We start from the raw sequence: 17,470 nt of genomic DNA on the forward strand, positions 1-17,470 counted from the left end.
TCTAAGAAAAACGTCATTAAAGGAGAAAGGAAGCATTAGAATATTTCTTTTTTTGTTGTTGTGTGGGTTTTTGTTGTTGTTAATCCTCACCTGAGGATATTTTTTTCCATTGATTTTTTTTTTTTTTTTTTTTTTAAGAGAGAGTTGAAGGAAGGGAGGGCGGGAGGGAGAAACAGAGAGAGAGAAAGAGAGTGAAAAACATCAATGTGAGAGAGACGTATCGATTGGTTGCCTCCCACACTCGCCCCGACCAGGCCAGAGATTGAACCTGCATCCCAGGTATGTGCTCCTGACGAGAATCAGACCCACGACATTCTAACCACTGAGCAACACTGGCCAAGGCTAGAAAATTTCTTTATAGTTTGTCTTTGTTTAGGCATCTGTTTTGTGGACACAAGTAGGTTAATGATACCTAAATGTTTGCTGACATCATAACCTTTTTGTGTTTTAGGAGGTCGCAGGGTAGAGTGGTTAAAGGTCTAAAGCTTGGAGCCAGGCTGCTTGGTTTTGAATTCTGGCTCCCCCACTCCCTTGCTGTACGACCTTAGATAAGGTCCTTAATTTTTCTGCACTTTGCTTTTTGAAAATAAGGATAATAATAGTTTCCTACTTCATAAAGTTATTGTGAGTATTCAGTGAAGTTCATTGAAATGGCACATAAAATACAGACATAGTACAAGTGTTCAGAAAGTGATTACTATCATTATTTAGGGTTTTCATTTTTGGAAAAGGGAAATGGTCTAATATGGTAGTAGGACCAGTGCACGCACTTAAGTGGTGGATGTTGGGCTCAACTCTGCCACTAAATTGTGTGACAGACTTTCTGGCCTTCATTTGTTCATCTTTTAGAGCATTCAGTAGTACCTTATCTCCCTCACAGGGGATGGGGTCATATGTGATCATGAAATGCTTTGGCAAGTATAAGGCAGTCTGCAAGTGCCACATTTTAAAAAATATATTTTTATTGATTTCAGAGAAGAAGGGAGAGGGCGAGAGAAATAGAAACATCAGTGATTGATTGGCTGCCTCCTGCATGCCCCCTACTGGTGATTGAGCCCACAACCCGGGCTTGTGCCCTGACCAGGAATCAAACCAGTGACCTCTTGGTTCTAGGTGGATGCTCAACTGCTGAGCCCCCCTGGTCGGGCCTCAAGTGCCACATTTTATTGCTGCTGTTACTATAGGAGTCATGGGGGTGGTGATGATAATGATAGAAATGGGTCTAATTTTAAAAGTAAATAGCATTAGGAATAATTTACTCATGGCAGCCAAGCACATTTACTTACTTTCTCTTTCTTGAAATAGAATAACATTTCAAGTTTTCTTCTTCCTAGAAACCTCGGGGAGCTGATAGATCGGTTTGTGGCGGATTTCAAAGCCCAGGGGCCACCTAAGCCCAACACTGACGAAGGGGGAGCCGTGCTCCCCAGCTGTGCTGACCTCTTTGTGTACTACAAGAAGTGCATGGTGCAGTGTTCTCAGCTCAGCACCGGGGAGCCAATGATCGCTCTGACCACCATTTTCCAGAAGTACCTCCGAGAATATGCCTGGAAAATCCTCTCTGGCAACCTGCCCAAGTGAGTCCTGTTCTCCCTGGTCCGAGTGGGGAAGTGTGATTCTAAACACACCTAAATATGGGAGCCTTTAAGGAAATCCACTATGAAGTTATTTCCTGAACTGCTGAGAGTATCTAGGGAGAAAACACCCTGATTGAGTTCACAAGGACCTGAGCCTATTTCCTCTCTAAATGGGATTCCACAGCTATCAAGACCATTAGAGGAATGCCCATGCTGGCTGCCAGCATAGGTCAGATCTTAACACCATGGGCTCGAGGGAGTCGGCCCACTATATGTATATTTAATTTACATGGATTCAACGGTGGCTACTTGGCCAAAAAAGTGAGGTGGTGGTGGAAATAACTTAAAAACAGCAGTTTTTAAGTTATTTCCACTCAGGCTCCATTCAATGAGGGTATGTCCTGGAATGATAAATAGACAAGAGGCACGAGTCTGCCTTCCCTGAGTCTGATTATGTTCCCAAGTCTCTCCTATGGTATGTGTGTCTTGCTATGCTGGATAGAGTCTAATGTTTAAAGACGTAATGGGATTTGGGGGTAGGCAGTTGCATAGCACAGCTCCTAATTATAGTGACTTCACCATAGTCACTAATGTTGTTACATTGTTATTGCTTGAAATAAATGAATCATTACACGAGGGTTTTAGATGTTCTGGTTATACTATAGCAATTTCAGTTATATGATCTAAGGTAAGGCTTTGAAATTTAGTGATTATCAATCATCCCCATGGCTCAGTTCAACAATTATGGAATTAGTTTCTGTCGTCACTAAAAGATGTCCTACATGGGAGTTTTACATTATTTGTTGGAAAGAAAACAAAATCTGTGTGCTCTACAAGAGATTTGAAGTTGCAGATATGTTTTACCAATGAGAATTTCTTTGACTGTGATAGAAATCATTTAAAAGTTTTTAGTAACTTTTGTCCTCATGATCAAAGTAATAGAAGTGCATAGAAGACACAGAAAAGCACAAAGATTGAAAAGAAAAATCACCTATAATCTCACCACCCAGAGAAAACAAGTTTAACTTTTTGGTATATGTTCTTCCATTCTTTATTTATATATATAATATGTGTGTTTGTGTCTCTTCTTTGTTTGTTTACCAGAATTGGGACTGTACTGCTTATTATAGCTTTATACCCTGCTGCTTTCTTTCTTTCTTATTTTAAAATATATTTTTATTGATTTCAGAGAGGAAAGGAGAGGGAGAGAGAGATAGACACATCAGTGATGAGAGGGAATCATTGATCCGCTGCCTCCTGCATGCCCCCAACTGGAGATCGAGCCTGCAACCCGGGCATGCGCCCTGACCAGGAATCGAACCCAGGACCCTTCATTTCACAGGCTGACGTTCTATCCACTAAGCCAAACCAGCTAGGGTTATACCTTGCTGCTTTCACTTAACATCATCCTGGGAGCATTTTTCATGTGTATTAGCCAGTGTCCCAGCAGGAAGCCAGTGATGTGCTCAGGTGGGATGTTATTAGGATTAAAGCTGCTGAGTAGTCACAAAAATGAGGGCAAGGTAAAAGGATTCCGATGCACCCACATAGTAGTGGGTGATTATTACTACTGAAACTCACCTGAGAGGTAGGGCTGAGGACAAAGGTCTGCCCCACAGAAACTAGTCATAGAGGGCCAGTCACTGCCAGGACCACATTGAAGCAGAGGGAGTTGGAGGACTATTATTGCTCAGACTTCTCTCTCTTCTACCTCTCTGACTTCCTGCTGCATCTCCCATTGGCTGAATGCAACAGGAGGAGGCCTGAGGGCCAAGGAACCTGGGTGATGATAAGTCTGTGGAAGTCAGTCTCCTGAGCCATAGAGAAGGGAAGTAAAGAGCAGAAATGGGTCTGGGAGGCCAGCAGAGAATAGTGGGCACTCCTGACAGTAAATATTCATCAAAACATGTTTAATGGTGCCATGGCAATCAAACATATGGAAGAACCTCAGTTAACTCCTGGGATTATGATTGATCATTCTCTTAATTGGTCGTTTAGGTTGAGTTTACTATTTTGGTATTTTTAAATAACACTCAGAAAAGTATCCTTGAACAGAAGTGGAACTACTGGCTTAAATCACCTGAAATATACCTCCAGAAGGGTTGTCCAGTGTGATGCTCCTAACCCATAGTGGACAAGAGTGCTAGTACCCTCACATTCTTATAAGTACTAGGAATTAAAATGTTTTCATATCTTTGATTATCAGTAAGACTGGGCAGGTTTTTTAAAGGAGAAATTTTTCTTTAGTGTTTTTGTGGTTGTTAATTCTCACCTGAGTATATTTTTTCATTGAATTTTTTTTTAGAGAGAGTGGAAGAGAGAAAGACAGAGAGAAACATCGATGTGAGAGAAACACATTGATTGGTTGCCTCCTACATGAGCCCTGACCAGGGCTGGGTCCTGGGAGAAGCCTGCAATCAAGGTACGTGCCCTTGACCAGAATCGAACCCAGGACCCTTTGGTCCACAGGCCGACGCTCTATCCACTGAGCCAAACCAGCTAGGGCTAATTTTTAAGATAAATGCCATTGAATTGTATCTACTTTTAAAAAGATTAGACTCTCATGATTGAAATAACAGGAAGTTTTATAACTGCATTTTGACATTTTGTGAGCATGTGATTAGACCCCGGTAGGAAGGGATGATGATGCCTTTTGGTTTCTTGAGACAATTGGGGGTTTAGGCAGGAACCATTTCTTAACATGCACTTTTGTACCCTCCACCACAACGTGCAAATTCCTGTGCAGAATTTGCTTGACTGAGAGAAACAATTGGTGAGCCAGCTCTTGTGCTTCAGGTTATCCTAAATGAGCTCGACAGATCAGGAAATACCAAGCTAAGCAGACAGTGTTCAGCAGCCTCCTCTGTATCAGAGTCATCACAGTAAATTTGACTGATTACTAGCTCACTTTTGGAAACATCTTTTCCTATTTCTGATGGTCTGAGAATTTAAACAGATGATAGTCAAGGTGAGGTCAATAGGAACGGACTCGTATGTGGGTTTATTTGGGCCATGTCCAGCCTTTCCTTCCCCCCTTTCTTTTCTTAAGATGTGCAGTTTCCATTTCAGGAAGCAAATGAGAAGTTCCAGCCTGACTACTTCCTGTTCCTTTTCCTCAGAACCACAAGCAGCAGTGGAGGGCTGACCATTAGCAGCCTCCTCAAGGAAAAGGAGGGCTCCGAAGCAGCCAAGTTCACTCTGGAGGAGCTCTGCCTCATCTGCAGCATCCTGAGCACAGCAGAGTACTGTCTGGCCACTACTCAGCAGGTGAGCCGCCTGGCCGCCCGCTCCCCACCTCCTTTTCCAGGACCATCTCAGCCCCCTTAGCTCAGTTGGTAAGAGTATGGGCCCTAACAAGGTCACATACAACCTTGGGCAGACCAGTTGGCCTCCCACAGAGGAAAACTGCTGGCTGTCTGACCAGAAGATGGCCATCTCACAGAAGGGCCTTGTTATAGGATCCTGGGCAAGAAAGTATGACTGATCTCTTCCCCAGAGTTATGTAAGCTACATAAAGGGCATGCCCTCCTAAAAGTAGGTCAGTAGCCCCATCTCCTGTATGAGACAAGCAGGAACAAACTGAAGGGAACTAGGACCCAGGCTCTGGTGGTGATGAGTCACAGCCAGTTATTCCATTTTCAGAAGTATTACTAGGCTAAGCAGAATCCTTTGGGCTTTTATGTGTCTTCTGGAATTTACATAGCAGTCTCAATCTGCCTAAACAAACAACCATTGTTTGGATGTTGACGTTCAGGAACTGTGAGGCAGGAAAGGGTGATGCCTCTACTGGAGTTCCTCATTAAAAGAAGGAAGACCCAGAATGATTTACCATTCAGCCTTAGATGTGGGATTAAAAGTGCCTTTTCACATTTGCTCTGGAATTCACCTAAAGCCAAAGAGAGTAATTGGGGAAGGTGCTGCTCTTCCCCTTTTGGGGGTTTATTACTTACGCATGTCTAAAGAACATAGGAAGGCAGTCATGAGTTATGGTTCAGATGGGACAGCTTGGAGCCCCTGTGAGCTAGAGTAAGAATACAGAACAGGCCAAATAAGAAGTGTTTCCCCTAAAACTTCACAGTTGGGGTGAAGCCAGTCAGAGGCCAAGGCAGTAGCGTGCTCTGCCTGGGGACGTGGGTAGATTGAGTCACACGAGGGATGATCTGTCAAGGTTTGGCCTTGGAGCCAGGACAACAATCCAGTTGTTAGAAATAAGGCGAGCCCCCAACTTCAGGGGTCCTGGTAGAATACAAAGCAGACTCAGGAGCCAGGCAGCAGGCAAATATCTCTACTCCTGCAGGAGGGTGCGCAGCACATGGTCTGGGAGCGTGGGCACTGAGCCCGTGGTCAGCTCGGCTTTTTAATCCTAAAGCACGTGACCTGTCCCTCACTCTTGATTGGAGCTCAGGTGCACAGTCTTTCGGGACTGGCTGATTCAAAGGGAGGGGTTGGGCTTTGCTGCTTCAAGATGGCCACCCCCAGGGGAGTTGCAAGCCATGTGGCCAAAATGGCGGCTGTCTAAACTGTTCTTTGACAGAAAAGATGACTGGTTTATTCTCACACACTTAACCCCAAGAACTCCCAATATCTGAGAGGACCTTCAAGGAAGGGATCTCAGAGTTCTTTGAGGAAGAAACACTAGTGAACTATTATGTGCAGAATTAGAAAGAATACACACAAATAATGGTATTTTAAAAGTAAAGTAACTGTGGTACAAAAACAAGCTATAAAAATAATGACCCTTGATTCAAATAATCATATTAGCAATTTGGAGGGTTGTTTTTTAAAAAAAATTATTTCCTTTTTTAACTTTTTAAAAAATATATATTTTATTGATTTTTTACAGAGAGGAAGGGAGAGGGATAGAGAGTTAGAAACATCCATTAGAGAGAAACATTGATTAGCTGCCTCCTGCAAATGCTGGGGATGTGCCTGCAACCAAGGTACATGCCCTTAACCGGAATCGAACCTGGGACCCTTCAGTCTGTAGGCTGACGCTCTGTCCACTGAGCCAAACTGGTTGGGGCTCCTTTTTTAATTTTTTAAAAATGTTTGATTTGAGAGAGAGAGGAAGATGGCGGGGGAGGGGGAGAGAGAGAAACATCAATTTATTGTTCATTTACTTATGCAGTCATTGGTTACTTCTTACGTGTGCCCTGACCGGATCGAGCCACAGCGTAGCTTACGGGACGGGGCCTGGCCACTGAGCTGTCGGCCAGGGTGGAGGTTTCAATGGCTTTTCATGTGGGAGCCAACCTGGATAAGTCCTGCTGGTCAGAGATGGGACAGGGGAACATCGGTGAGAACACAAGCCACAGTGGATGGAAACAGCAAATATTATTCCATCCGTTTGATTATAATGATTTTTTAAAAATTCATTTCTCACATTTGAAGACCCTAAGAAACCATGGGAATGAATTAAAGAGTGGTAAATAAAGGGGAAGTTCTTATCTTGCCTTTCCTATCTGACTTGTACCTCAGGATAACCAAATAGTAGACAATGGGAAGTACCTCTTTATAGCTGAATTTTAGTTAATCAATGAAGAAGAAAAGATAGAATTAGAATTAGAATTTTTTAAATGTTTTTATTGATTTCAGAGAGGAGAGGAGAGGGAGAGAGATAGAAACATCGATGAGCCCTGGCCAGTTTGCTCAGTGGAAAGAGCGTCAGCCTGCGGACTGAAGGGTCCCAGGTTCGATTCCCAGTCAAGGGCACATGCCAGGGTTGCAGGCTCAATCCCTGTATGGGGGATGTGCAGGAGGCAGCCGATCACTGATTCTCTTTTATTTTTGATGTTTCTATCTCTCCCTTCCTCTCTGAAATCAATAAAAATATTTTTTAAAAAGAACAAAAAATAGTAAGAAACATTGATGAGAGAAACATGGATCTGCTGCCTCCTGCACAACCCGCACTGGGGATCAAGGCTAAAACCCAGGCATGTGCCCTGACTGGTAATCAAACTGTGACCTCCTGGTTCATGGACAACACTCACCGGCCGGGCTAGAATATCATTGTTTGTACTAACTAATGGAATATGGATTTGGGCATTGACCATCAGTGGCTGCTGATACTACAAAAGGAGAGACAGGCAAACATCATGCATCTAGCCCAGCCGGTATAGTTCAGTGGTTGATCATCGAACTATGAACCAGGAGGTCGTAGTTCTATTCCCAGTCAGGGCACATGCCCGGGTTGCGGGCTCGATCTCCACTAGGGGGCGTGCAGGAGGCAGCCGATCAGTCATTCTCTCTCATTATTGATGTTTCTATCCCTTTCTCTCTTTTCCTTCCTTTCTCTGAAATCAATTAAAAGGACATATTTTTAAAAAAAGAATCCGAGCAATAAAATTTTAAAAACAATTCCAAGCCCTAGCTTGTTTGACTCAGTGGATAGAGCATCGGCCCACGGACTGAAGGGTCCCGGGTTCAATTCTGGTCAAGGGCACGTATCTTGGTTACAAGCTCGATCCCCAGCCCTGATCAGGGTGCTTGTGGACGGCAACCAACTCTCTCTCTCACATCAATGTTTCTCTCTCTGTCTCTTCTCCTCCTTTCCACTCTCTCAAAAAAAAATCAATGGAAAGATATCCTCCACTGAGGATTAACAACAACAAAAGCCATTAATGTATCAATATTGGTTCATTAATTGTAACACTTTCACACTTAATATTTGCAGGGGTATTTTATTCATTCATTCATTCATTTATTCAATAGATCTTTATGAAGCAGGTGCTGTGGTTGATGTTAATTAACAGTGGTGAACAAAGTAGCCAAGTTTCTTTCTGTCATGGAACTTAGAACTGATGGAAGACCCCAGGTAATAGATATGTAGCTTCAATTTTGTGGTAAGTGCTAAGAAGGAAACAGGTGTGGCAGTGCTAGTGAGGGAGCTGCCTACAGAAGTAGAGTGGACGAGAAGGGCCTGCCCTGGGGCAGTTGGCTGGGCATCGTCCAGTGCACCAAAAGGTTGCTGCTTAGATTCCCAGTCAGAGCATATGCCCAGGTTGCAGGCTCAATGCCCAGCAGGGGGTGTGCAGGAGGCAGCTGATCCACTCTCATATCGATGTTTCTCTCTTCCTCTCCCTTCCTCTTCCTCTAAAAATATTTCTTTAAAAAAAAAGAGAAGGGCCCTGACCGGTTTGGCTCAGTGGATAGAGCGTCGGCCTGCGGACTGAAGCGTCCCAGGTTCGATTCCAGTCAAGGGCATGTACCTTGGTTGCGGGCACATCTCCAGTGGGAGGTGTGCAGGAGGCAGCTGATCGATGTTTCTGACTCTCTATCCCTCTCCCTTCCTCTCTGTAAAAAATCAATAAAATATATTAAAAAAAAAAAAAGAGAGAGAGAGAGAAGGGCCTCTCTGAGGAGTGACATTGAAGCAGAGACCTTAGGGTTGGGAAGGAGACTGCCAAGTGAGAAGCTTGGGCGGGGTGGGGTGGGGGTGCTAGGGAGTGTTTCAGAGAGAGGAAGTAGGAAGTTGGAAGGCCCTGAGGGGGAACAGACTTTGGTATTTCCAAAACTTTAACTGCTCAATGTAACTGAAGCCAAGCCAGCAAGGGGGAAAGCTGGATGTGGCAGGAGAGAGAGACAGGACCCAAATCAAGGTTAGACGTTTGGATTCATTTTCAGTGTGGTAGGCAGAGGCTGCTGAAGAGTTTAAGCATTGTAAGCCTGCACTATAATTTGTTTTATCAGTCCCTTGTAAATGTACGTGTAGATTGTTTCCAGTTTTTCAATAACAAACAGTGTTAGAATGTGAGCTTTATGAGAACGGAATCTTATTGTTTTGTTCATTGAATAACTCCATTACTCTTTTACAGAGCCTGGTACAAAATGAGCTTTCAGTAAATATTGGTTGAGTTAATGAATGCTGCAAAGAATACTTGCATATCTTTGTACATTGTCCTCTTTATTTCATTAAAGTACTTTTCTAGATCTGAAAATGCTGGCTTAAAGGGTGTATATATTTAATTTTTTGCTTTTTAAATAGTTTTCCAAAAAGATTACACTAATTTATGCACCCCTAAGAGCATTTTTTAAATTTAAGGCAAAACATTCATTATTCTTAGTTTGTGTAATAAATAGGTCTGGGAGTGCTAGGTGAATCAGTTTCTGGGATGGTTGGAGATATTTACAACTCCTGGTCAGTTATATTTTTCTTCGAGGCTCTGGGAACATGGCCAGGGTTTTTCTCCTAGGCTGTAGACTGCTGAAGGCAGAGACTCTGCTTCTTTGCTTTGCCTCAGTTTCCCCAACACCTTAACCCAGTGGGTGGTGTGTAGGGGCACTCAGTGAAGACTGTATTACTGATTCTGTTGCCACCCACCACCAGAGGTTTCCAGTGTTGGGGAGTGAGCCTGCAGTGGATGAGTAGTGAGTATCCTAAAAATCAGGGTCTTTTTTTAAACTAGTGAAATGGCTCTGGCCAGTGTGGCTCAATTGGTTGGAGTGTTGTCCCATGCACCAAAGGATCGCAGGTTTGATTCTGTCAGGGAACATGCCCAGGTTGCAGGTTCAATCCCCAGTTGGGGAGCATCCAGCATCCGAGAGGCAACCAACCTCTCTCTCTCTCTCTCTCTCTCTCTCTCTCTCTCTCTCTCTCTCTTCCCCCTCCCTCCGTCCATCCCTTCCTCCCTCTCTACCTTTCTTTCTCAAATCAATAAAAACATATCCTCATGTGAGGATTAAAAAAATTAGTGATATAAATTGTCAGAGTGTCATAAGAAACAATTACAACCCAATGCTCATGGGCACACATTCTGAGGAAGTTTATTTCCTGGTCCCACCACTTAACTGTCTTGGGTAGGTCACTCCTCCATTTCCTCATCTGTAAAATGGGGATAGTAATAGAATCTTCCTCATAGGGTTGTGAGAATGCAATGAGTCAATACATGAAAAGGGCCTGGAATTATGTTTGAATCGTCAAACTCAATCCATGTTAAGTATTCTTATTATGGTTCTTATTTGGATAATCATTAAGCATGTTTTTCTCTTCTAATAGCTGGAAGAGAAACTCAAAGAAAAAGTTGATGTAAGTCTGACTGAACGAATCAATCTGACTGGAGAAATGGACACTTTCAGCACGTATGTACCTCGCGCACACTTGCTCATGGCCTGCCCTTCACAAAGCAGCATGTCTCAGGTTATGGGCTTTAGGTCACTACAGAACCTTAGAGGTTTCCAGGGCCTTCTGCTGGATCAGGATCATTCTCCACCAGCCACCAAGAACCATTAGAAGCTGGTGCAGCTGCGTCCCATTCTGTCTCCTCAGATAGAATCATTTTTAGCTTCTAGGTTTTTATTGTTTCACTATTAGAATAACAAAATGAAGAAAGCCCCCCTGGGCATCCCTGAAGGAGGGTCAGATCCAAGGCCTCCTGTCTGCCCCACTAAATCCACAGAGGGCCAGCCCCACTCCAGTGTTTTAGAATATAAAGCAGCATCCCAGCCGGTTTGGCTCAGGATAGAGTGTCGGCCTGCGGACTGAAGGGTCCCAGGTTCTATTCTGATAAAGGGCAGCTACCTCGGTTGCAGGTTCCATCCTTGGCCCTGGTCGGATGCATGCGAGAGGCAAACAATCAATGTGTCTCTCACATTGATGTTTCTCTTTTTCTGTCTCTCCCCTTCCCTTCCACTCTAAAAAAAACCAATGGAAAAATATCCTTGGGTGAGGATTAACAAACAAAAAAAATTTTTAATAGAATATAAAACAGTGATTTTCAACCTTTTATCTCCTGGTATGCATAAACTAGTTACTAAATTTTTGCAGCACACCAAACAATATATATATATATATATATATATATATATATATATATATATTTTGCTGATCTGACAAAAAATGTAGGTATAATTTTGATTCATTTACACCAGAAGTCTATTGTGTTGGCTGTTGTCATTTTTTTTTATTTATCAATCTAAGGGAAAAGAGGTCCGTACCCCTGGCTAAATAGTCAGGTATTGTATGTTTTAAAAATCCTTGCAGCACACCAGTGTGCTGTGGCACACTGATTGGAAATATCTGGTATACATCGTAAGCAGTCAGATTTTAGCTGTATGTGTGTGTGTGGGGGGGGGGGGATAGAGGGGGTGTCTGTCCAAGAAGTTCAAACTGAAAGCCTTCTCGAAGTAGTTCTTTCCCTGGTGTTTCTTAGCAGTATTTTTGTTGTGGTTATTACATGAGATTGGGATAGGCAGAGCTTTCTCATCACCACTTTTTGAGGAAAAATTAAAGTTTTCTTAAGTCGTTTCCTCTCCTTTGTACTTTTGGAGGTAGGAGTGAAGAGAGATTCCAGGTGCAGCAAATAGAAAGAATTTTGTGGAATTTTGTGTCCTCAGTGAGGACGGGACAGGCACCAAGAATGAAGAAAGAGCCAAGTGTTCCTCGTTGTCACTAACTCCCTTTTGAAATGAAACTGAGTGCACTGAGTTTCTGATAAATGATGAATCTCATTTTACACAGGTGCCTAAAACATTTGGAAGGGCTGTGTCATTTAAAAAGTCCTTTTTTGGAAAGTTCTGACCTACGAATTTGTTTGACTTGCAGTGTCATCTCGAACAGCATCCAGTTGTTGGTTCAGGACCTGGATGCCGCCTGTGACCCGGCCCTGACTGCCATGAGCAAGGTAAGGGTTTGGGAAGTGTTGCTTCCCAGACGTCCGAGGGTGACCCCAGATGGTTTCTGTCAGCTCTTGCCTAGAGCGTCTTCAGGCTCTTCATTGCTTAGAGTATTAGTCAGGAGGAGAATGGAGGAGCTCGAGGAGTTTCCCAAAGCGCTCGATTTATCTTGTACCTTCAGCCCATCTCTTGTCCTTTTTAAAGAAATATATATTTTTATTGATTTCAGAGAGGAAGGGAGAGGGAGAGAGAGAGAGGAACTTCAATGATGAGAGAGAATTATTGATCGGCTGCCTCCTGCACGTCCCCTACTGGGGATTGAGCCTGCAACCTGGACGTGTGCCCTTGGCGGGAATCAAACCTGGGACCCTTCAGTTTGCAGGCCAATGCTCTATCCACTGAGCCAAACCAGCTAGGGCCCATCTCTTGTTCTTTGAGAACAAGACAGGGAGCAGATTGGTTGGGTAAGTCTAAAGGAGATGTTAACTTTGGTTAGCGTCTGATACGTGCTGATGAAAACTTTTAATTGGTCTCACCAAAATGGATGCTTTTGTTAGTAACTTCTGGCTCATCTTCATTGTTGGCTAGCGTCTGATACGTGCTGATGAAAACTTTTAATTGGTCTCACCAAAATGGATGCTTTTGTTAGTAACTTCTGGCTCATCTTCATTGTTGGCCACTGAGAGGATTTTCTAATTCTTTCTGAGCTCTGGTGCCCATGCAGGATTGTTTGATCAGGTTGTGGACCCCAGTGTTCTATTATCGTAGCAGCCCGTCAGTTAGCTCTCAGCCCTTCTTTGACACCTACCACATGCTGCCTTGTGTTGCTATTTGGCTTTTATGTACCTGTCCTTTCTTCCTAAAGGGATGTAAATTCCTTAATGCATGGACCATATAGAACAATTGATTAATTGAGTTGGAACAGGCAATTCTTTATTGATTTATAAGCCAAACAACATGAAGCTATCCACTGTAGAACCTTCTAGAACTGGGGTCAGCAAACTGCAGCCTGTGGGCCAAATTAGGCCCACTGCCTGTTTTTGTAAATAAAGTTTGTTGGTTTTTGTATTCACAAATAGGATTTTTTATTTGTCACCATTAAGTCTGAATTTTAAACAGATTCTTGAACCGGAGGCTCAAATCCATCAGCTCATTCAACTTTAGCACCTGTCTCCATCCCCAGTAGCTTTTGCAGAACTGCTACCTTCACCGTGAAGCTCCATGAGTTTCCCCAGTTCAAACTTGGGCTTCTTCAGCATTGACTTTTCTAACAAAGACATCATGGAGCAGATTAATGAATTGGCAAGACTTTTCCAATGTTCTCTGGAATCAGTTTATTGACCACTTCTTTCAAGTCATTTGTCTGCACCTCTTGGGTCAGTCATGATTTCCATCGTCATCTTCCAGATTTGGTGGGCCTGTTCATGCTGAGCACAAGAGGCCTTCCAAATCTGATTCTTGTGTTTTTTAGTAAAACCAACAAGAATAGACGAAGCAAATAACCATCGGTAGTCTTGACATCAACATGAGCTTCAATCATGGTCTGCCTTTGTTTTTTATCCTCACCCGAGGATATGTTTTTATTGATTAGAGAGAGAAAGGAATAGGAGAAAGAGAAACGTTAATATGTTGCCTCTGTATGAGCTCTGAACAGGGATTGAACCCACAACCTAGGTATGAGCCCTGACTGGAAATTGAACCCACAGCCTTTTGGTACAGGACAATGCTCCAGCCAACTGAGCCACCCAGCCAGGACTGGTCTGCCGTTTTTTGACATGGAGCACACATTTTGTGTCCATGGTAAGATCATGCCATGGAAATTAGGCAGATTTTTGTCCTGAACATTCTTATATTGATTTTCCTAAATGGAACTGCATCGTTTTGCATACCAGATAGGCTCACTTCAAAAACACAACCCTTGAGACCATTAGATAGAATTTTGTTCCTTGAGTTCTCGTGATGATGAATATTTTTCCAATATTTCTTATACCAAACATAGCTGGTGCTTTCTCATCATACCAATCTTTCTTAGAAAATGGATCGACCTCCCTAGCCAATTTGGCTCAGTGGATAGAGCATCAGCCTGCAGATTGAAGGGTCCCAGGTTCGATTCTGGTCAAGGGCATGTACCTCAGTTGCAGGCTCAATCCTCAGCCCTGGTTGGGACGTGTGTAGGGGGCAACCAGTAGATGTGCCTCTCTCACATTGATGTGTCTCTCTCACATCGATGTTTCTCTCTCTTTCTTCCCCCCTCCCTTCCACTCTCTCTAAAACTCAATGGGAAAATATCCTCGGGTGAGGATTAACAGAAAAAGAAAATGGATTAACCACTTTCTTCTTGGCTCCCTTTTTGCCACCTTTTGTAAGTCACTTGTTTTTGCCGATTGCCATGGTGCTGCTCAGAGAGCCGAAAGGTGCAAATAAAGTTTTAAATAAAGGTGTACATAAAGTTTTATTGGAACATAGCCATACTCATCTACCTATACAGGGTGGGCCAAAATTAGGTTTACAGTTGTCTGTATGGAAAAATATACAGTAATTAATAAATAATAATATAAGAATAAAGTCTGGGGGTGGGTCAGAAGAGATCAACCAAAGAACTTGTATGCATATATGTATAACCCAAGGCCTGGGGTGCGGGGTGGGGGTGGGCTAGAAAGGGTCAAAGGGAGAAGAATAACGTGTTTCACATACTCACAACTGCAAACCTACTTTTGCCCCACCCTGTATATTGTATGTGGCTGCTTTTTGGCTACAAGGGCAGAATTAAGTAATTGCAACTGAGACCATATGGCTTGCAAAGTCTAAAATATTTACAATCTGGCCCTTTACAGAAAAAGTTTGCCAATGCCTATTTTAGTCTTAGACTTTTGTAGCATTCTTACAAATTCTGGAGAAAGAACTTCTCTGGGGTATACTGGCCAGTAGCAGACCGAGCACAGTGGAAAGAATACTGGCTTTGGAGTCAGGCAGGCCTAACTCCCCTCATTTTTCCTCAGGGGGTGTTGAGCAAATGACTTAACCTCTCGGGGCCCAAGTTACCTTCTCTGTATGTGAAGTCGGGCATCTGCTTCCAGAGCTGTGAGGATGGAGCACAAAGAGAGTGACTGACCCCATGCCAGTAGATGCTAGTCTTCTCTCCCTCTTGTCAGGAGGAGTGGCTGTGTCATGAGGTTTTGTTAGCAGGCATTTGGTCTGAATTTGGTTTTGTAGTAGATTGTAAATATTTAACAAAAATAGGATTAAACCCAAAGCTTAGGCTTCAGGGTTTTATGAAGCTAAGTGGGGAGTCCTGAAAAGCTGATGTCACAGCTTTTCTATTCTGGTGGATTCTGTCGCCAATCCTGGCGATGTGCATTTCCAGTATTCTCAATGTTTACAAGCAGAAAACTCTGAGCAGGCAGGTTGAGGCTCACCCATTTTCTTAAAGGAACATGGCTCTGAAGATCCATTTTGTGGGTTCATCCCTGGCTGCTGGTGAACACTCACTATATCCTGAGCATGATCCGTTCCAGCTGCCATCTCTCCTGAACTGACACACACTGTAGATCGGAATGCAGCTGGTGAAAGAATTTTTACATTTTCCAAAGAAGAGATTTTTTTTTCTTTTAGTAAAACAACAGTTGTAGGGGATTTAACACTCCAGGTGTTGCTTATATGAACTGTCAGTTCACTAGGTGGGTTTCCCTCAAGCCCCCAGCCCCTAGCCCTACCGCTCATTTCTCCCCCAGACCCACACCAGCAAATACTAACAGAGACCATACCTCCCGAATCTTTTGTTTATATCATAGGAAAACCACAGGCTTGGGAACGCAGTGGCTGGGAGGCTATGGCTCTTTGTCTGAGTCTTCTGGAGTTCTAGCAAAATGAAATCCATGTGATGAAAATGACTAGATATAAACAAGCCAAGTGGTCATAGGGTGATTCAACATACACTGTCTGTTATTGGTGCCTGCATCCTGTTTTGTGTAGTTTCTTCTAGGATTTTAAAAAACTTTCGTTTTGTAGTCATGCTTATTACTGTCTCTGATTCCATCATTTTTGCTGCTAATTGAACAGTTCAAATCAGACTCTAACCAGCACGGTGCTGGGAGTTGCAAGGCTGGGAAGGATATAGATCTTATCTCAAGGTTCTTAGATTCCAGAAGGTGTGGGGCAAGAGATGTGTGAGATGAGAGGGATACCCAAATAACTGCAATATAGTACCATAAAAAAATCAGTACCATAAGAAAAGTACAAAATATTCCCTCTTTCACAGAGGGGAGTTTATATCCCGATGGGGAGATGAGAAGAGCCTTTGTAAGGAAGTGGCATTTGAAATAGACCATGAAGGATGGTGCAGTTTTGAACTAACTTGTGATTAGGAGAGCATTCCGAACAGGGTGACAGTGTGAACAAAGGTTTGTAAAGTGAGGAAAGATCAGAACTTTGTCAAAATTGCCATTCTCGTTACACACCTTTGGAATTCCACAGGGTACTCTGTACTTGCACTTACAAGGGAAACAGGGCTGCCCTTAAGAAGTTTATATTCGGGGGGCGGGGCGGGGGAGGACTTTGAATAACTGGTGCTGTAAATAAATGTACTTTATAAGCCTTGGCTGGGTAGCTCAGTCGGTTCAAGCATTGTTCCAATATGCCAAGGTTGTGGGTTCAATCCCCAGTCAGGGTACATACAAGAAACAACCAATGAATGCATAAATAAGTGGAACAACAAATTGATGTTTCTCTCTCTTAAGTCAATTTAAAAATTTTTTAAGTTTTAAAATATGTATTTTATAAATGATAAGAAAGTGAGTGTTGGGCTTAGCAAAGTAGAGTGGAGGTGTTGGATCATACTGAGTTTGACAAAATGGATTGAGCCAAACAATTTAGTTACGTCCTTCTCTTGGGAAGACACCTGATTCTCATTGAAGGCACCCTGTGACCTCCTCATTGGTTAGCATGTAGGGCTTTCATTATTTGTCCCTGCACTACTTTGTTAGTTCGGCAACTCCTGTGTATATACCGAAATACAGTCTCCAGACCACTTTCAGTTCCCTGGATGCATTACTCTTTTGTGGTTTCCATGCCTTTTCTCATTCTATGTTTTCTAGAATTCTCTTCCCACTATTGTCTGCCTAGTGAGCACATCCTTTAAGAAATGTCTGCCCCCTCTTTAAAAATTGAGGTATAATCCATCCTTTTAAAGTGTATAATTCAGTGTTCACAGGGCCATCCATCCACCACCACTGTCTAATTCCAGAATGTCTTTACTACACCAAAAGGAAACCCTATTCTATTAG

The 17,470-nt window shown here is 43.1% G+C and overlaps 1 protein-coding gene and 1 pseudogene across 2 annotated transcripts in view; one reads left to right on the forward strand and one right to left on the reverse strand.

Moving 5' to 3' along the window:
- VPS53 (VPS53 subunit of GARP complex) overlaps positions 1–17,470 on the forward strand; it is a 154,646-nt gene that overhangs the window by 102,052 nt on the left and 35,124 nt on the right. Inside the window, exons 14-17 of the mRNA XM_080681611.1 lie at positions 1,335–1,577; positions 4,697–4,844; positions 10,573–10,655; positions 12,118–12,196. Of these exons, the coding sequence (XP_080537737.1) occupies positions 1,335–1,577; positions 4,697–4,844; positions 10,573–10,655; positions 12,118–12,196 (553 nt within the window). The remainder of the gene's footprint in view (positions 1–1,334; positions 1,578–4,696; positions 4,845–10,572; positions 10,656–12,117; positions 12,197–17,470) is intronic.
- LOC308253525 (small ribosomal subunit protein eS1-like) lies at positions 13,300–14,597 on the reverse strand (annotated as a pseudogene). The gene is made up of 3 exons: positions 14,517–14,597; positions 13,949–14,233; positions 13,300–13,731 (listed from the first exon to the last, which is right to left on the reverse strand). The product of its transcript is annotated as a small ribosomal subunit protein eS1-like (transcript).

The sequence above is a fragment of the Plecotus auritus genome, assembly GCF_963455305.1.
Source record: "Plecotus auritus genome assembly, chromosome: 7".
Taxonomy (NCBI): Eukaryota; Metazoa; Chordata; class Mammalia; order Chiroptera; family Vespertilionidae; genus Plecotus; species Plecotus auritus.